The sequence below is a fragment of the Syngnathus scovelli genome, chromosome 21 (assembly GCF_024217435.2).
Source record: "Syngnathus scovelli strain Florida chromosome 21, RoL_Ssco_1.2, whole genome shotgun sequence".
Lineage (NCBI taxonomy): Eukaryota > Metazoa > Chordata > Actinopteri > Syngnathiformes > Syngnathidae > Syngnathus > Syngnathus scovelli.
Genome location: NC_090867.1, coordinates 8,671,471 through 8,690,479, shown reverse-complemented (window position 1 = coordinate 8,690,479; position 19,009 = coordinate 8,671,471). Strand labels below are relative to the sequence as shown.

General features: G+C 48.8%; 3 protein-coding genes across 6 annotated transcripts in view; 1 reads left to right on the top strand and 2 right to left on the bottom strand.

The window, feature by feature from the left end:
* Positions 1-2,737, bottom strand: part of LOC125991455 (neurabin-2) — a 9,046-nt gene extending 6,309 nt beyond the window's left edge. Inside the window, exon 1 of the mRNA XM_049759374.1 lies at positions 1,508-2,737. Within this exon, the coding sequence (XP_049615331.1) occupies positions 1,508-2,737 (1,230 nt within the window). The remainder of the gene's footprint in view (positions 1-1,507) is intronic.
* The window catches only part of sgca (sarcoglycan, alpha), a 10,494-nt gene extending 2,530 nt beyond the window's left edge, over positions 1-7,964 (top strand). Inside the window, exons 3-15 of one of the 4 annotated variants that reach the window (XR_011086115.1) lie at positions 992-1,071; positions 3,426-3,573; positions 3,667-3,783; positions 3,863-4,014; positions 4,229-4,295; positions 4,372-4,570; positions 4,641-4,809; positions 4,900-5,108; positions 5,181-5,207; positions 5,274-5,447; positions 5,520-5,546; positions 5,614-5,678; positions 6,292-7,964. Coding sequence is in view for 1 of the 4 variants with exons in the window: in XM_049759377.1 (XP_049615334.1) it covers positions 3,537-3,573; positions 3,667-3,783; positions 3,863-4,014; positions 4,229-4,295; positions 4,372-4,570; positions 4,641-4,809; positions 4,900-5,108; positions 5,181-5,207; positions 5,274-5,447; positions 5,520-5,546; positions 5,614-5,620 (1,185 nt within the window). In the remaining 3 variants the exon portion in view is untranslated. Of the gene's footprint in view, positions 1-991; positions 1,072-3,155; positions 3,306-3,425; positions 3,574-3,666; positions 3,784-3,862; positions 4,015-4,228; positions 4,296-4,371; positions 4,571-4,640; positions 4,810-4,899; positions 5,109-5,180; positions 5,208-5,273; positions 5,448-5,519; positions 5,547-5,613; positions 6,018-6,291 lie in introns of those variants that run through there. The other 3 variants (XR_007489280.2, XR_011086116.1, XM_049759377.1) reach the window with 3 other exon arrangements.
* On the bottom strand, positions 7,082-19,009 carry col1a1b (collagen, type I, alpha 1b). The gene is made up of 51 exons (XM_049759365.2): positions 18,775-19,009; positions 17,515-17,703; positions 16,565-16,584; positions 16,413-16,448; positions 15,926-16,018; positions 15,725-15,802; positions 15,590-15,634; positions 15,456-15,509; positions 15,314-15,367; positions 15,173-15,226; positions 15,041-15,094; positions 14,918-14,971; positions 14,797-14,841; positions 14,673-14,726; positions 14,539-14,583; positions 14,406-14,459; positions 13,968-14,066; positions 13,833-13,877; positions 13,664-13,762; positions 13,529-13,582; positions 13,332-13,439; positions 13,177-13,230; positions 12,991-13,089; positions 12,860-12,913; positions 12,685-12,783; positions 12,551-12,604; positions 12,412-12,465; positions 12,276-12,329; positions 12,136-12,189; positions 12,000-12,044; positions 11,818-11,916; positions 11,402-11,509; positions 11,215-11,322; positions 11,020-11,073; positions 10,880-10,933; positions 10,689-10,796; positions 10,541-10,594; positions 10,411-10,464; positions 10,173-10,334; positions 9,982-10,089; positions 9,791-9,898; positions 9,629-9,682; positions 9,431-9,538; positions 9,284-9,337; positions 9,087-9,194; positions 8,910-8,963; positions 8,708-8,815; positions 8,352-8,634; positions 8,082-8,272; positions 7,755-7,997; positions 7,082-7,669 (listed from the first exon to the last, which is right to left on the bottom strand). The coding sequence occupies exons 1-51, from the start codon at positions 18,854-18,856 to the stop codon at positions 7,523-7,525; spliced, it is 4,350 nt and encodes a 1,449-aa protein (XP_049615322.1). The 5' UTR covers positions 18,857-19,009; the 3' UTR covers positions 7,082-7,522.

Here is a 19,009-nt window from a genome sequence, read left to right as displayed (position 1 = left end):
GAGAGGGACGTAGCGGCAGAATATCAAGGTCAGCGACAGACAGAGCCTAGAATCATGCCACTGTCTTCATCGTATTTGAATAACTAAAGATGGTCAGTGTGAGGCAAACAAGCGCTTTTTATTTAAAAAATTGAAATATCCCAACTCATTTTATCGCCCGTCTGTTGTCCCCACTAAAGAGGTGTCATGTCTTTCAGTTGATTGTGTTAGCGTTGGTGGGTGCTCAGCAGAGGCGAGCGATAAACACGCCGTTCGAGATTGACGACTCGGACTGAGTTTCACATCGTCTGTTCGAGATAATCAGCAAGGTCGCACTGGCCCTCGCTTTTGTTTCTGTCCCGCTGTGACGTGTCGGTGGAATGTGTGTGTGTGTGTGTGTGTGTCAGAGCGCCCACTCGTTCAGGTGACAACTTACGTAACAACTTACTTGTTTATTTATTTTGCTTATTTGTGTAGACAAAACAAGCTCCTCTTTTACCATGGAGCTTTAAAAAGTACTTTTATTATTAAGTCGCAGGGGGCACATTGTTGTTGTCCAATAAAATATGTGTGCTTATCTTTTTTGCCAAGTACGTTTGGAAAAGAAAAAATTCCTCAAGAATTTAGTTGAAGTCTCAGTCTGGGACTAGGTTGTGACTTAAAAACCCTTATTTGTCTTTAAATGTCTTTTTTCCCAAATCTTCTTGATGATTTGATTGCGACATACCCTTGCATGCTTACGTAATCACTAGATAAGTTATAAGCTCTAAAATTCGACTTATTATGCAAGCGTTTACCCCAAAACAATCCCTTTTGAACCATCACGTTGAAGTTGCATACATGTGAGGAGAAAAACAAAAAAACAAATTCCAAAGCAAACGAGCTCAACGAGATGTTCGCGGCGGAGTTTCTATTTTTATAAACGGCAACAACAGCACACTGATGACAAAGCGACGAATTGCGTATGAACCCTACCCCCAAACATACTTTTTAATTTTTTTTTTTTTTTTAGAGACCCGCCATCGCCGCAACAAGACTCTTTTGTCTGCCGACGACAGGAAGCGGGCGCTAAAAATGGTTACTTCCTGTTTGGTAAGCGACATAGAAGTGACTATGCAACGGGGACGCGTGACATTTGAGTCACATAATAGCATAATAACCCCCCCCCCCCCCCCCCCCCCTCCTCCTGCGTTTGACCCCGACGCTCCTTTGACACGCACACACTACATCAATCTCCATAACAAAGGCCTCTGTGGGGTACAGTGTGAAGACGGGGGGAGGGTTTCCCTTCGTCAAGACATTTCGGGGTCAACTCTGAGCAAGCTTGACTTGTCCATTATCGTATAAGTAGCTCACTGACCACATTATTAGGTACACATATCATAGCAGTACTTCATTAGTTACCAAAATGCTGACCTTAAAGGTCAAAAAAAGATGGACTTTATCCAATTTGGGGTTTTCAGTAACCCTAATGTGCATGGTTTTGGACTGTTCTAGAAATGAAGAACAAATACCATCATGAACTCACCTTGATGGGCTCGATACTGAAGCGGATTTTCCTCGATGGGGGCGGTTCCTCCTCCACGGGGAGCCCTGCGATCTCCACGCAGCTGGACTCGGCCTCGTAGCGGTCGTCCTCGTCCTCTTCCTGGCTCGAGCCGTCGTCTCTCGGCGTCCGGCTGCCCTCCTCTGCTGCCTCCAGGCCCGGTGAAGTGGCATCTCCGTTGTTGAAGCGCGCCACCATGCTGGCCTCTTCAAGTTGCTCTGCCTTGGCCTCCACGCCCGCATCAGACACGGTCTTTGACCTATGCTGTTGCGCCTCTTCCTTTTGCCCCCCGTTTATGGTCTCGGCCCCCCTGCGGAGGCTCCTCGCAGGCCCGTCTTGGTCATCCCCATGGTTGCTGGAGACCAAGGCACTCGCCCTCTTGGTGATTATTTTCGAGTTCAACACGCCCACCTTGGCGCTGACCCCCCTGGATGGGAGCGGCGGCGTGGACGAGAGGCGGTTCAGGTTGTTCCGGAGCTCGGCTGCCCGTTCGAAGACGGCGCTGAGTTGGCTGACAGTGGGGGACACGGCCTCGCTGGCGTCCAGGCTGTCCAGGGACTCGGTGCTGCCGTTGAAGCGGGCCATCATGTCCAGCCTGCCCTCCTGCAGGCTGGGGGCCTTATCCGGCTTGAGCAGCACCCTGGTGGTGGCCAGCTTCTCCTGCTGCAGCTGCTGCTGCACCTTCTCCTGTTGCTGCACCTTCTCCTGTTGCTGCTGCTGCTGCTGCTGCTGCTGCTGCTGCTGCTGCTGCAGCTTCTCCTGCTGCTGCTGCTCAAAAATGCGGCGGGTTTCTTGCAGCTTGGAGTAGCTGGGCGACGAAGCCCGCTGGTGGCCGTTCTCGGGCTTGGTGTCGAACTTGCTGACGCGTTCGGACACGGTCGAGCCGAGCTTGAGCAGCGCGCTGTGGTCCACGTTCTCGTTGAGGCTGCCGGCCCTAGGAAGGGAGAGGCGCACGGCTTTGTCGCTCCCCTTGGCACCCTCCTCTGTCTCGGCTTCGCCCGTGGTGGTCTGCAGCTGCTGGAACATGTTCTTGATGCGGTGCACGTTGGAGCCGTACCTGCGACCCCGGGGGCCGCCCTGCACATCTCCATTGGCGGCGTTGTCGGGGACGGGCTTGAGGGCCTGCATCCCCGCCTCATAGGCGCTCCTGTGCGGGGATGGGCTCCTGAGCGTGGAGCCGGCGCTCTTGGCAGTGGGTTCCGTCTTCATCATGGTGGCTCGCTCAGGCGTCGCGACGGATGCTCTGCGACGGCATGCCTTCCCTCCCTCCCTCCCTCCCTCCCTCCCTCTTTCACTCCTTGCAAAGCTGTATTATCCACCGGCGAGCGGCTGATGCGCTCAGGCTAGCGGGGCAGGTGGATCGAGACGAAAACAACAGATTGCATTCAAGGCCTGCATGCACCGCGCCGCACCGCGCCGCGCTGCAGATCTCATGCACTGCTGTGGAGAAAGTGGGCACGATGCATCTGTCATTAGCTTGCGCGAAATTGCAACGGTGATCCTTGCACGATTGTCGCGATCGTTCAAATGACAGTTGAACGCGAAATGTAGAGCAGCGACGAGACTCGGCGGCTTTAGCGCGCTTGACGACAGATTGCTTACGTTTTAATCCCTTTTTAAAGGCAGCATCATTTTGATCTCCTCTTGCGGCGAGCAGCAGATTTCTGCCTGGTCCTCCTCCGCGAGCAGAGAGCCGCCGCTGCATGGAGGAGAAGAATCCGCTGGGTCCTAGCGCCGGCGGGTTCCAATAGAATTTACCCGCAACGGGACCATGACCCTTGTATGCCATGGCCCTCTGTCTCCAAAGTCCTTTCAAATGACCTCCTGACGCCCCATTATTGAGTAAATGCATGTTATTGTAATTGCAATACAATTCAATTGTATTTATTTTAATCACCAGCCTGAAGAGTACCGCCTCTTTGGATGTCTTTGGAGGCGGGAGTGACCAAAATAACCCCGGCCAGTCTTTCTTACTGTGCACTTGTAGCTGTCAATCACGGTCCAAAACAAGATGGCAGTGTGCAGGAGCTGGTTTCTCCTTCTAACAGGCAAGTTTTTGTCTTTTATGTTAAAAAAAAAAACATGTACCTTGGTTTTGACACTCATGTTGTGATTTCTACTGTGTTTAATCATCCACACAGTTGTGAGTGCAGCTCACGCGGAGATCAAATTCAACATCCCAGCAGGGAAGTTTTTCTCCTACGAGTTGATGAGAGAAACCTTCCAGAGCGACTTTGAGCCACTGTCCCAGCTCTACCGTAAGAGCCAGTGCTTTGTCCCCCCCCCCCAATATGTCCTAGTGAGTGTTGACAAGTTTTTTTTTTCCATCATGTATAGTGGGGCGCCTGTACGATGACCCGATGGTGTTCAAGTGCAACCTGCAGTACTTCCCAGATCTTCCCGAGTGGCTTCGCTTCACCCAGAGGCATCCCTTCGACAACGGCTTTCTGTACGGGACCCCGATGTCGACCGGGAAAAGCGTCATTGAGGTATCTGGACTCTTGAATTCAAGGAGAGAAAATTGCAAGCTGTGTCATTTTTTAGAAGCTTTTTCAGCCTTTCCAGAAATGTCAACAAAGCGATTGACTTTATTTCAGCATCATGTGTTAACCAAATAATGGGATGAAAATGGTTGCCTCAACTAACAAACTGGTAGAAAACAAATTTCTTTGCAAAACAATATTGTCATTTTGTTTCTGGCAGATTTACGCTGTCAACAAGCGAAGCTATGAAACCACCAGGCAAATTCTTGTCCTTAACGTGATTGCAGGTAGGAAAAGGATGGATTCGAGGTCCCACTGTACTTTCGATGAACTCATGTTAATCCCATCCCCACTCTCACTTAGCCAAGAGCCCATCCTATCAGGCTGAGTTCTTCATCAAGCTGCGAGAGATTGAGAAGGTGCTGCCCCCTGCTGTCCAGGATGAGATCAAGCAGGATTTGCAGAAGCTGTGGGACACGGAGGCCTTGGACATTGTCAACATCTCCAACGCGCTGGACCGCGGCGGCCGCGTGCCCCTTCCGCTGGCAGGACATTTTGAAGGGTAACACGGCATTATTATTTCCCATCCACCAGTCAGTTGATTTATTTTTCTCTCCTCACTTTTGCGCCAGCGTGTACGTGAAGGTTGGATCGGAGCAGAACTTCTCAGGCTGCCTCCTGCAGGTACAGACGCCAGAGTATCAGCGGCAGTGTGCGACGGGCGCCAAGGTCAAGGTTCCTGGGGAGTGCAACTTCTGCAGCATCCCCAGCAACTGTATCAGCTGGTGCAGCACTGAGCTGGTGAGACATGTGGAGTGGCGAGTATCAGGGGGGAACGCAACAGCTTACATGCAATACCCCTTTTGCACCCCCCCCCCCCCACCCCTTCAGTTTGATCTGTCCCAGATGGCTCCGAGCCCGCCAGCGCCTACCTTGGGCTCCGGTGTGCTCGAGGCCGGCCAGGACTTCGAGCCACCCAAGTCCCCCGAGGACCGGGACTTTTTACCGGACTACCTCGTGACTATTATTGTGCCGCTAGTGGTGGCCCTCGTCCTGTGTCTGCTGCTCACCTACATCATGTGTGGACGTCGCGAAGGCGTGTACGTTTTCAACCGCGCGACATTTGACCTACTTTGTGAACACATTAACTACCACGTGATGTTTTCTTACAGTGACAAGAGGAACGAAAGGACAAATCAGTAAGTCAAAAACCTAGCCAGCAATAAACAGGGACTCAATATCCTAATTTTCACGCTGTGGCACAGGATCCAGCTGTACCACCACCACACCATTCTGGACAACACTGACGAGTTGAGGAGCATGGCGGACCACCGGGGCGTCCCCCCGCCGCTCTCCACGCTGCCCATGTTCGACAGCCGTACAGGAGCCCAGGCGACGCCCTCCGACAGCCCCCGTATGCCCCTCATCATGGCCCAGCAGTAAGAACCTTTTTTTTTTTCTCCACATATTATTTAAAGCACATTTCCTACCTGATTTGCGTCTCCTTGCAGTGACCCCAATGTCGACACGATGCCAAGGTGAGACTTCGTTCCCACGTACTGCTTGATGCTTTAAAGTCAACAAATGTTGTCTTTGCCTCTGCAGGAAATAAAAGCACCAATGGAGCGTCGATCCAGGAGGACGGAATGTCTTGTGTGCGCTTAACGTTTGTGAGTGTTTTTCTCTCTAATCATCAGTGTGTTACAATATTAATCGTAATATCATTTTTAAAAGTTCTGTTTTGAGATTTTGATCGTTAACAGTCCAAGTTAGGTTAAGATAGACGGGTGGAAATTATTTTAAATTACATAAACTCTTAATTTTAGGTTACAAATGACCCTGAATGCTTATTGCGCTTAACGTCCACCAGGGGGCGCTAGAGTAATTTAGTTAACATTGCAAGGTCCAAAACATGTGTCCTTTTTTTATTTATTGTGATGCCAGGGCTTTTGAGTGAGATTTGTGGAAATGGGTGTTTAAGAAATAAAGTGCTCTGTTTACCGCTAGAAGGTGCGTTTTTGTTTCGGAAAAAATATCCTAAAAGAATTTTGATTCTGTGGATGAAACTGAAAAGAGGCAGCGCGGTGTGCAAGTGGATAACACTGCCTCACATTTCTGAGGCTCTTAGTTTAAAATCTCACCTTCAGCTTTCCTGTTTGACGGGTGCGTGTACTTCTTGTGCCCGAGTACCCCGGCCTCCTCCTCCATTGTTATTATCAGTAAATTGTCTATTATATTGAATGATAGAAAAATAATTGGCTTTGTTTTCACTGCTGCTCTTAGGAAACACAAGTGCAACTGCTGTGGAATAGTTGGTGCGGCTAGGCACCGATCGATGCTAACTTTAAAGACGGCAGCCATTTTGGGTTTCACAACAGTTGCTCGACAGGACAGTGAAAAGTCAGCCAGTGAGTAGAACCACTTCACATGCTTTATTTCAGCACCCAGCAAAAAATAATTAAAAACATCTTGATTTATTATACATGTACAACATAAGTACACAATCTCTCTTTTTCAACCATGGAAGTGGGTCTGCTTCCTGGTTGAGTTTTTTTTTTTTTTTTTTGTCTTCTTCTTCTTGAGACAACAACAAACAATATAAAAACAACAGGGCAGGAGTTGTGGTAGTTTTCTTTTTTAGTGAAGATGAGACAGAAAAAGAACAACAACGGCCAAGAGATGTCAATTGAAACGGTCACTTTTGTTTTCAGCTACAATGACATGCGTTTACAAAAAAACAATTGCACGGCAAAGATAACAAGTTGACGAGTCAATTAAGTAGCACCAAAAGGGTTCGGCGGGCATACGAGTGGTCAAAATTACAGTATGACAGCGAACGTCTCACCATCACAATAAGTTGAGTTGGTTCAATAGCACCTTGACGTGTTTACATGCTCCCCATTAGGCTTGTGTGTAAAATATGACCCTTTTCCTTTAAGAAAAAAAAAAAGAAAACGTGGCGGTGACTTCTTGTTTTGAGGTAGCCATCAAAGCAATGAAGGTGCACTTTTGTTTGGGATTTTTTTTTTTTTTGCATTCCGTTAGGACAATTTTACAACAAGGAGACACGTCACACTTTTTACAATTTATTTAACACCAAGAAAAAATGGTACATATCATTTGTTGTTTCTTAATGTCCTTCCGCAGTTGGGGGCGAAAAACGGCAAAAGTCACCTGTATTTCATTGCGATAATTTTTTCTTAAACTCCAAGGGAGACATTTTACACAAGTAAATATGTTCTTGTTGCCGTTGTAAACGAACCGGTTTGTTCTAAATTTGTTCTCGTTTTTTTTTTTTTAAAGTGTCCTTGTGGAGTGGCAGTCCAGAAACGATTGGAAAGAAACAAAAAAAAAAAAAAAATCATTGTCTTCAGTGGAGTGGTTTTAAGCGTGTGGACCGACGGTGGCCGAATGAGTTTTGAATGCAAAAGAAATAGGATTTTTAGAGATGACTGCTAGAAAAAAAACAACAATGTCATGTCCATATTTCTTCCTCTTTTTTTTCCTCTCCTTTTTACAAGAAGCAAACTGGGCCAACTTCAACGCCAAATTCCTGATCAGGGGCACCAACATCCATAGGAGCAATGTCAATGATTGGCAGGCGGGATGTTTTTGATGTCTTGTAGTCAATGACTGTCTTGCCCCATGAGCCAGTGTGTGACTGTGGACGGAAAAAAACAGGGGGACAAAAAGGCTCAGAACCATCACATTCACGTTTCGGCATTGGAAATTTGTCCGGGGCTTACCGTGCAACCGTCCTCGCTGACGCTGTATGTGAAGCGGCTGTTGCCCTCGGCTCTGATCTCCACGTCGTTGGAGCCCTGGAGCAGCAGAGCCTTCTTGAGGTTGCCGGAGGCTGAGTCCATGTAGGCAATGCTGTTCTTGCAGTGGTATGTGATGTTCTGAGAGGCCTGGTTGGCCATCAGACGCATGAAGGTCATCTGGATGCTGACATCCTCGGCATCAGCTCCGTCGGTGCCATACTGGAACTGTGTGGAGGTCATAGAAGATATTGTAATCCACACCGTCTGAGCTTGCCTGCGCTTATCCCCAAAAAATCCATCTGGTCTTACCTGGAATCCACCGGTCATGGACTCGCTGAACCAGACGTGCTTCTTATCTTTGGGGTTTCTGCTGATGTACCAGTTCTTCATGGGCACGGTGGACTGGCTGGGAGAGACGCAAGTCTCGCCGGTCTCCATGTTGCATTGAACCTTGATGGCGTCCAGAGGGGAGCCCTGGTTGGGGTCCACCCAGTAGGTGCCTGAAGGAGATGAATAATTTGTAAGACCACTATTGAGTGCACAAGATCATTTTTAGGGAGGTTCTGGATGCCCACTCACCGCTCTGCCACTCGGGATGGCTCATCCTCAGGTCACGGCACATGCGGGCGGGGCTCTTCTGGGTGCCGTCGGGGCTGTTCAGCTTCTCGATTCTCTTGGTCAGAGACTCCAGGGTGGTGTCGACCTCCATGTCACGATCGCGGAGAACACTGGGGTCGTCAGCGCGGTAATGGCCAGCGCGGTAGGGATCGGGTCCCTTCTCCTGAATTGGCTGGCTGATGAAGTCGAATCCGCCACCGGGAGAACCAGGGTGTCCGGGAGGTCCGGGAGGTCCAGGAGGACCCTAGAAAACATGACAGGAGCTTAGAAATCTCTCAGATTCAAGGAGAAAGATCAAGCATGTGAAAGAAACTTACATGAGGTCCCATTTCTCCGTTGCGACCACGAGGTCCGGGAGGTCCGATGGGTCCGGGCATACCGTTCATGCCATCCTTACCGTGGGCGCCGGGAGATCCAGCAGGTCCCTATGGAGCAAAAAAAAAAAAAAAACATTATGAAGAAATCTCCCGAAAGCCACCGTACAAGACTACCACACTTTTCAGGACGGATTGTACTCACTCTTTGTCCAGCGGGTCCAGAGGCTCCAGCGGGTCCTCTCTCTCCAGAAGGACCCTGGAGTCAGAAGAAGCCACCATGAGCATGCAAAGAGAATCTCATCCCTCAAGAAATGATCACAGACTGAGCCAAGCCTTCTCGCCAGGAGTCTTGTGATGGATGCATGGAAATGGTACTCACAGCAGGTCCAGGTATACCATCCATGCCATTGAGTCCTCTGTGTCCTTTGTGGCCTCTCTCTCCAGGCTCACCAGTCTCTCCTCTGTCTCCCTTGCCTCCGGCGGGTCCCTTTACGACAAAAAGTCAAATGGAGGTGGGAACCTGATTTACCATTTCCAGTCCGCACAAAGAAAAAAGGGAGGGAATGAGGAACCTACAGCAGGACCACGGGCACCGGCAGGGCCAGCAGGACCAGCAGGACCAGCGGGACCCTAGCAGTGAGGAATGGAATAGTTCAAATGTCAACGCACTGGAAAATTAGAGGACGGCGAGATTGTCGATATTTCAGTAAAGGTGACACATACAGGCTCTCCACGATCGCCAGTCTTGCCAGATGGGCCAACAACTCCGGGGGCACCGGGAGCACCAGGAGGTCCTGGGGGTCCAGCCAAGCCAGACTCGCCACGGTCTCCCTATAGAAAGCACGTTCAGTCAGACAACTCTGCAAATTACAAACTGTTTTACAATGTTTTGAAAAGTACATTTAAAAATAGATTGCTAACCTTAGCGCCAGCAGGTCCATCGCGACCGGGTGCACCATCGTGTCCTTGAGCTCCCTGTGAAAAATTGGTCGGATGTTATTTGACAAAGTAGACAAACGACCTAGCTTATAAATACCAAAGTGATCAGAATTGAATTGGGAGCAAGTAAACAGCAGCTCATACCTCACGACCAGCCTCTCCGGGAGCACCAGAGAGTCCAGGGGGTCCGGCGGGTCCAGGGGGTCCACGGGAACCAACAGGTCCACCAGGTCCTTGCTTTCCAGGCTCACCCTGAATCAAAACATTTGGAGTGATGAGAAACGGTGTACATTTTAAAATGATCCGAGTTCAGTGATCTTTTGAGGAACACTTACAGCGGGTCCGGGCAGACCAGCGCTCCCAGAGGCACCTCGCATTCCAGGGCTACCCATATTACCATTCTTTCCAATAATACCTTGGGGTCCGGGTGCACCGGGGGCACCCTGCAAAGAAGGACACACTGGGTCAGTTCGAGCCGACAAAGAACAGGCAATATGTAAAAAGTGAATAAAGTGCGTCTACTTACGGCGGGACCATCGGAGCCAGGGGATCCTCTCTCTCCGGCAGGTCCAACAACACCAACAGCACCAGGCTCACCAGGGCGACCGGCGGGACCAGTCTCACCACGAGCTCCCCTTTGGCCATCTTTGCCAACGGGGCCACCAGGTCCAGGGGGTCCAGCAGCACCCTGCAGAGACACACCGTGAGGTCATATCGTTGCTGATACAACAGGTGTTCAGAGTCAAATGGTGAGAAGCACTTACAGCGGGGCCAGCGGGTCCAACTCTGCCAGCGGGTCCAGGGAAACCAGTAGCACCCTGCACAACAACACAGAAGATGAAACATGGAACTGAAAGCAAGTCCAGTACACAAAGCCTCTCAAGATATACTTACAGGAGAGCCAACACCACCACGAGCACCCTTGGCACCAGGAGGACCAGCAAGTCCCTGTGAACACATGCATTTGAAGGTGAGACTAGAGGCACACTATCACAATGAAGACTAGGAGTTCATTTCCACGTGATTAAACAGTAACCCCCACCTGGGGTCCAGCGGGTCCAACAGGTCCACCGGGACCAGGAGCACCAGCATCTCCCTTGGGGCCAGTAGCACCAGTCTCTCCCTTGGCACCAGGTTGACCGTCAGCACCCTAAAATTTGAAGGGAAAAAAAAAGTTAAAAAATCATGGCCATCCTTAAATGATGGATGGTTTGGATAAAGAGAGGTGCTTACAGGGGGTCCGGCAAATCCAGCAGGTCCAGCTGGGCCAGCCTCTCCACGCTCACCCTGAAGGTATGAAAAATCATGAGAATACATGTCTGACACAAATCATAAAATGTATCTGGTTTTTGAATGATTGGCAAAAAACTTACAGGGGAACCACGAGCACCGGTAGGTCCAACAGCTCCAACTGGGCCAGGCTCACCCTAAAACCACATGTAAAAGAAATCAGCTTGACCGTAAAAAAAAAAAAAAAATCGTTGGTGCTGTTGACTTGCACTAGCTATCTGTCCTTGGATGTGGCAGAGAAGACCACCATCTGGGCAATCAGAATAAAGCGATCTTACCTTCTCACCCTGAGCACCAGGAGGTCCAGGGGGTCCGATAGGTCCGGTCATACCGCGCAGGCCATCTTTGCCGAGGGCACCCTCACCTCCCTTGGCACCAGGCTCACCCTGAGAGGTAAAAAATTCATCTTGTTGGTGTTCATGTGGACTGACGGCACAATTGGGAAAGAGGTGAAGCGATTCTTACTCTCTCTCCCTTGACTCCAGGCAGGCCAGAAGCTCCACGCTCGCCAGGCATTCCCTGCATACCGGGGCTTCCGACGGCACCGTTGGCACCAGCTGCACCAGTCTCTCCCTGCGCACAGAAACAGAAGCATTGTCAATTTGTTGCAGAGGCTGGCAATTGAATTTAAACCAACAGTAGGTCATCAAATGGACACGTCCTAACTCAGAACGGTTTTGATTTCTCTTAACCAGCTGGAAAGATAATCAGGATAAACCAAGGTAAGAAAATCAATATTGCCTGGCATCTAATTGCACTTTTTAATGTTTGAGTCCATCTAGGCCTAAAGAGTCATAATCTGCGTGTGACGGAATTGAAAACTCAAACGACAGAGTTTAGAACCCTCGCGGACCTCATCTACAAAGGTCTCTCCAATTTACCTTAGCTCCATCGTTACCAGCAGGGCCAGTGGAACCACGGGGTCCAGTTGGTCCTCCGGCACCAGGAGCACCACGCTCACCAGGGAAACCTCTATCGCCCTGATTGAAAGAAAGAAAAATGGATCGAGATTAGTCAGGAGCCAATCACGTTGAAGGAACCGGCTGATTTCCAGGATACTCACTCTGGGTCCGCTTGGGCCAGAAGGTCCAGCCTCACCAGCAACACCCTAATCAAAGAAGGACAGGGTTAACAACCAACACAGTTGTTGACAAAGTATTGTGACGTAAGTATAATGTGATAATCATTCTCATTCTTACCTGCTCACCAGGCTTGCCAGTCTCACCAGTAGCACCTTGGGGTCCGGGAAGACCCTGTTTGAGGAAGAGAAGCAGAATATCAACACTTGCTACCAAAAATGATGAGATCACAGTTTATACGGGGATGTCCTCAAACTCACCTGGAATCCGGAAGGTCCAGCAGGACCACCCTCTCCCTTCTCTCCAGCAGGTCCCTGAGGAACACCAGGTGATCAGAGACCTCACTGCCTGTCTTTGTGTTTTGACAACGTGACACGAAATTGTTTTGATACTTACGGCAGGGCCAGAGGGGCCAGGAGCACCAGCATCACCATCTTTGCCAGGGGCACCCTGAGAAGAATAGAAAGGTCCGTCTGATTTTGCGTGGATGAAGACGAGCGCACAATCTGACCTCAAATCAAATAATAGCACTTACGACAGCGCCCATTTCACCAGCGGGTCCTTTCTCACCAGCCTTGCCGTTCTCACCCTAATCAAATGAAAAGGAGCGTGAGCATCCGATGGCCGCAAACCAACTTTTAGGAGAATAATGTTCAGTCTTGCACTCACAGCAACTCCCTTGGGTCCGGGGAATCCCATAATTCCGGGCTGTCCTCTGGGTCCAGTGGGGCCAGCGGGTCCGGGGCGGCCATCTTGTCCAGCGGGACCCTAAAAGATTAGATACCAAGTTGAGCATCGTTTCCAACGTGAGCTCAAGGCGTCTGCCGAATGAATTTGAACTTACAGCAGGTCCAACTTTGCCGTCAGCGCCAGTGCTTCCGGGGCTACCAGTCATACCCTGTGAAAAGATTCACCATGTTTGGACCTCATCTATGCTCAAATGTTGGACGAAAAGTCAAACAGAGCAGTACTCACCTTAGATCCAGGTGCGCCAGGAGCGCCATGAGCTCCGGCCTCACCAGTTGCTCCCTGAGGTCCGGGAGGGCCGGTGGCACCACGCTCACCAGGGGCTCCCTACCACGTCGAAGAAGGTTCAAAGGAAAGACTTAATGGAGCAATACAAAGATGGGAGCCAAAGATGGGGGTCAGCCACGAACTCACCTTGCCACCAGCAGCTCCATCAGCTCCAGGAATACCACGGCCACCAGGGGCACCCTTGGAGAACAAGAAGACAACATTACTGTGTGCTTGAGGTTTCGGTGGCACAAATAAGGGATCATCAAATATTAAAAAAAACAAAAACAAGGAAGACATACACGCTCTCCAGTAGGTCCACGGGGTCCACCAGCACCAGTTTCTCCACGAGCTCCTCTTTTGCCCTCCTCACCAGCTGGGCCAGCAGGTCCCTGAATTCCGGCTGGGCCCTAAAGAAGAAAGCATCAGGCATGTTTTGTTATTGTATCATATCATTTGAAGGGTGATGATATGTTCACGTTTGTTTACTGAAACTTACAGTCTCTCCCTTGGCACCAGGCTCTCCCTTGGGACCAGAAACACCTGGGTCGCCCTAATGACAAAAAAACACGGTAACGGTAAATCTCATATGCCGGTCAAAACCAAAAACCATGATCGTTTGTTGTCTACTCACATTGTTACCCTTGGGACCAGGAGCACCAACGGTACCCTGACCTCCAGCGGGACCACGAGCACCGGGGAAACCGGGAGCACCAGCAATACCAGCGGGGCCCTGTGGAATAGCGAGAGCAGATGTCACAACTGGGTCCCCATCTGATGTATTTTGTGAATGTCATACTTACAGTGGCACCCTTGGCACCGGGAACACCATCAGTTCCTGGAGCACCCTATGGAAGCAGCACCAACACCGCAGTTAATTTTTTTCTTAAATCCATGTGAAATGTAGATGGCAATGTAGAAGAGTGGCCTAAACTCACAGCAGCTCCAGCAGCTCCGGCGGGTCCTGGATTACCAGGCTCACCACGAGCTCCCTGGGCTCCCTCAGCTCCACGAGCTCCTTGGGGACCAGTCTCTCCCTGAGCAGAGAAAGAACACGGAGTTATGTCATATTTAACGTAAGTCGTACATTCTAATCCATCCACAGGCTGAACAAAAGTGTTTGTTTCCTTGAACCTTGATGTTAGCGTTCTTCCATGCTAACGAGCTAACGACAAACTGGTGGATGTTAATCTCGTGGCAACAAAGAACCTGCTAAGACCCTCTCTGTTTCGAAGTTGCTTTAATCTTTGATTAATTGCCGCTTTCATATTCCAGATTTGGATTTCTATGGAAGATTAGGTTTCAGACGATAACTCATCATAGGACATGAAGACCAAAAGTGCAAATCATGAAACGTCCTCTTTTGGGTGACTTACCTTCATACCAGCGCCGCCAGGGAATCCAGGGGGTCCAGCAGGTCCAGTGGGTCCCTAAAATATGAAGACAGGATGTTAGCAGACAATTCTAAAAGAGACAGGTGACCTGCAAGTGAAAAAGACAAAGACTCACAGGGGGTCCAGCAGGGCCAGCGTTGCCATCGTTACCACGAGCACCCTGCGTTGGAAGTTTTCAAATCCAAGTCAAATCACAGAGTCGATACCAACTTTGGTCAAAACGTGTCGAAAGGAGCTCGCAGCGCTTACAGCAGGGCCAGCAGGTCCGGGACGGCCTCTCTCACCGGGGAGACCGCTAGCACCCTGAAGAATGAAGACAACATTTTCGGCTTTGTCCGCTCAGTGTATCGATGGAGGGGAGACAAAAACTCACCATGGCTCCGGGGACGCCGTTCTCACCAGGGACACCAGCCTCTCCCTGTAGACAGAGACAAGAGATGGTTTCACACGGCTCAGCAAATCGGGAGGCTCCATCCTCGCATCCTTCCACTCACCTTAGGTCCGGCAGGTCCGGCATCTCCCTTAGCTCCATCCAAACCGCTGAAACCCTGCAATCAAATTCAACATTTTAACATCAACATGATGAGGACGCTCCTAACCGTATCCTCTCAACTTACTCTGTGTCCCTTGATGCCAGGAAGTCCGGGGGTTCCGGGGAATCCACGGATACCCTGCAGCAGGAGGAAGTTGTCAACCAAGAACTTTGGTCACCTGATCTTTGCCCCTGTTCCCACTGGGGGATGACTTACCTGCAAGCCAGGGGCTCCACGCTCACCAGGGCGTCCAGCTTTACCAGCCTCACCCTACCGATACACAGGGGACATGGTTCGTACACGTGTTGTGTTGTGTTGAGGACAACTAAAAGATGAGCATTTGAATAAACCCCTTACATTGTCTCCATTCTTTCCAGGTGGGCCAGTGGGACCACGAGCACCCATGGGGCCCTGCAGCACAAAGTGACGACGACATTGAAGCGTAAATGGCGACAGCAGGTCGGGGTGAGTGCTGAAAGCAAGCTTGAGGGATACTCACAGAAGCTCCGGGCTCACCGGGCTCTCCTGGGGGACCAGTGAAACCCTGAGGACCCTGATGGACAACAAATCCAGAAGATTAACCAAACAACATCCACAATGAAGAAGCATGTCAAAGACTCGAGGTATACTCACAGCAGGTCCGGGAGGTCCGGCAGGACCGCGAGGACCCCTTGGACCCTGTTGATGAAGGTGAGTGAAAAGTCAGTACAAGCATTGAGACTCATAGTGTATCCTGATTTAGCTTATTTAGATGAACAGCCATCATACTATGGGGCCGGGCGTTTGTGGGCCGCCCATGTGCTTGGTGTGATAGCCAGCGCCAGAGCTCAGTTGAGGAGAGAAGTTCTGTCAAGGGAGGAAGAGATAACAAATTAGCTGCTGAGCTTTGAAGGTATAACGCCAACATTGTATGAATAACAGTTCATGTTCAGGATTCATTGAATGCGACTGTATTTGAATCCAACATACTCCGCCAAGGCCAGGGGGGCCAGGGGGACCTGGTGGGCCGGGAAGTCCAGGCTGTCCGGGAATTCCATCATTTCCAGGAGGACCCATGGGACCCTAGAAAGATATCAGGTGGGCCATTAGCCGTGGAAAAGTATATTTACTTTGCCGTAATATGTATATTGAATGCAGTTGAGTCAAAGGTGTGCAACTGAAACCTCTTTTGAAAACCTTCAACTGACAAGTTGCGGTGCTACCACTGGAAAAAAGTCACCGCCTTTGAACTTTTAATGCCCCCGTGAACTCGTGACCTGAATCCCATAGCCACGATGACATCATCCGATAGAGTATTGCATATTAATAGGCTTTAATTTTTGCCAAAGGGGCCAGAATGGGGGGTGGGGGGGCCTAAAGTAACCAGCAAATGTTTTAGATAGACGTTGACAACCAGATTGAATAATATTATGACACAATAATTATAAAGAATAATCAACATATTTGCATAACTTACCACATCTCCCTTGGGGCCAACGTCTCCCTTGATTCCCTACAAACATCCCCAAAAAATAAAAGAGTGAGACTATGTGGACATGTGTAGCATGGAAAAGCTAATCAGGAAACATGCATTGATACTGATGAGGGATCAATAAAAGGTAGCAGTACCTCTTGGGGATCCACGGGTCCTAAGGAAGGAGAAGGAATAATATAATGTTACATCATGTCCACATGATAGGACTATGCAACTTTGCTTGGCTTTTGAAGCTAGTAATTAGCATCTCAAAGCTACACAATTATAGCTGATGGTAGCATTTTATAGCAATATACAGAAATATGATGTGCAGGAATAATTATGACATTTTAAATCATCAATTGACAGGAATGGAAGCCACGTAGCCTTGGGCCTCGTTTTGTGACCATGCAGCTAAAATTCCAGTTTGGACATTAAAATTTTGAAATTTTAAAAAATAAAAAATGTGCCCAAATAGAAGACAAAAAGAGGCGGTCATATTAGAAAAGTGCAGAAGTGCCATATAAAATGTTAGCTCCTTATATATGACTTGATTTATTGATTGATTTATTGTTTGCAAACTTTGTTGTCGGTCGGTGTATCATTCCCGATCTGTTTTTGTTAGTTTGACCTATTACAAACTTTGTCGTCAGTCGGATTACCAATTTCATATCCGTATGTTCCTCTTTTGTGTACTTTGGTATCGCCCGGTTTATTGTTTAAAATATTAGTTGTACTGTTTATCATTTGCAAAATCTGTTTTCGTACAGATCATCATTAGCCGTTTTTGTTAAAAGTATAATTCATTGCAGTATTTACAGTGTTTAGTAAATCATGTTTGCAATTCTGTATATCGTTTGTGAATATCGTCCTCCAAATTGGAAAAAATAAATCTACCATTAGTACTTTTGAAGAAAGTGATATTTGCCAAATTTACAAGCTAAGCGTACATAAAGACCTACGAAAATCCCCAAGGGGCGTGCAAGGTCGACGTCCATTTTGTTAGGCCGCTCGCACAAATGCTCGGACCCCGACTTGTCGCCACAAAAAAAAGTAAAGGTATTGAGGCCGAGGGGGGCCGAGGGTACGGAGGGAGAATTCGTACCGTCGGGGCAGATGGGGCAGCATTCTCCCTCTGGGATGATGGGGTCGGCACAGTCGGTAGTATCCTCGCAGATGACCTCGTCGCACATCACTGTGCCGCTGTCGCAAACACAGATCTGGCACGGCTCTGGTTTCCACACATCCTTGTCGTTGTACAACTGTCCGTCTAGTGTGCAGCTGCCAAATGTGCCTGAGCGATAACAACGTGTTGGTCAAACACTCTCCCACATAAAAGCACCAAATTAAGCCTTAAATGTTCATTTCAATACATTCATCATTACAGGATTGAATTCTTAGTTGCTATATGTGGGGCCTTCAACCCTTTTCATACTTTCAACAGGCAGAATCAATAAAGGCAGGGAACAGAACGTTTCACAAATATTCCACATTTAAGCCTCAAATTTGTATCATTTGTGATAAAAAGAGGAAAAAAATAACTAGCAGTGAGGTTTCATACATTACAAACAGCAAGTGGACCCTTATTTTACTCTTAGTGGGCGTTTGAGAACTTTAATTAGGGAAAGACGCGACAGTACCAAAATTGACCACTAAGAGGTGCTGTTTCCCCACAAAAGAACGCCCTCCTCCTACTCTGTGATTAATTGACGCGCCTACGTCACACCTCAGCAATTTTTCCATTGTCTCCCCTCCTTCCACCCAGCTTTTTCCAAACTGTACGACTTGTGAAGAATTTACACCAGATTTAGTTTTTCCCTCTACATTTAAAATCTACCTGTCTTGGGGGAAAAAAATCACAGCCGATTTTAATGTAAGTTTTAATCCAAATTGACTATGAGGGTGGTCTTCAACGTATACAATAAAGGAACAGCGTAAGGATGCTCCTTTGGTAGAATTTAGTGAATCTTTGCAGAAGTGATCCTAATTTAAGACGTTTATCCGAGTTTGGCGACTTTCTCCCAAAGTGACAAAATGTAGTGCAAAGTTAGGTTTTACTCCTAAACTGACCAAAGTAAGCCCTGTCCTTCAAATAAAAAGTGTCTTTTTCTCTCTGAACCTAAACATGTGTCAGAGAGAGGAGATGCAGCTGCACTCCCTTAGGAGGACGCTTACTGAGCGTGTATGTGCACGCCAAGGGGGGAAAAAAAACCAACCCACACAATCCACTCCTGCTCAAACGGACCTCCAAGAGAACCCCAAAAAGGCGTCCATAACGTTCATCGTCCCTTTCCAAGGCTCTGTCCAATCCTGATAGGGGACCCACCGTGAAAAGAAAATATCAATATTATAGAGGGATACTTACTATCATCCTCGCCTTGACCTCTCACCACCAGCACAGCAACGCTGAGCAAAAGCGCTAACCGAATATCCACAAAGCTGAACATGTCTAAATATTAGACATGTAGATTCTTTGCGATAGGGGGGGTCCTTTTTCCGTCTCCTCAAATGCCACTCATACACGGTAGGGTCCGGTCTGTGTGTGTAACTCCAATCCAGACCCCAGCAGAAACTCCCTACTGCTTCAACAAATCACTTAG

Coding starts and splice junctions, on each gene's coding strand:
- col1a1b (XM_049759365.2), bottom strand. CDS start 18,856: ATGTTCAGCTTTGTGGATATTCGGTTAGCGCTTTTGCTCAGCGTTGCT. Junction 10,090..10,172: donor CTGGCTCCGATGGTCCCGCC/GTAAGTAGACGC, acceptor CCTTCTTTGCAG/GGTGCCCCCGGTGCACCCGG. Junction 9,195..9,283: donor CCGGTGCCCGTGGTCCTGCT/GTAGGTTCCTCA, acceptor TTTGTCGTAAAG/GGACCCGCCGGAGGCAAGGG.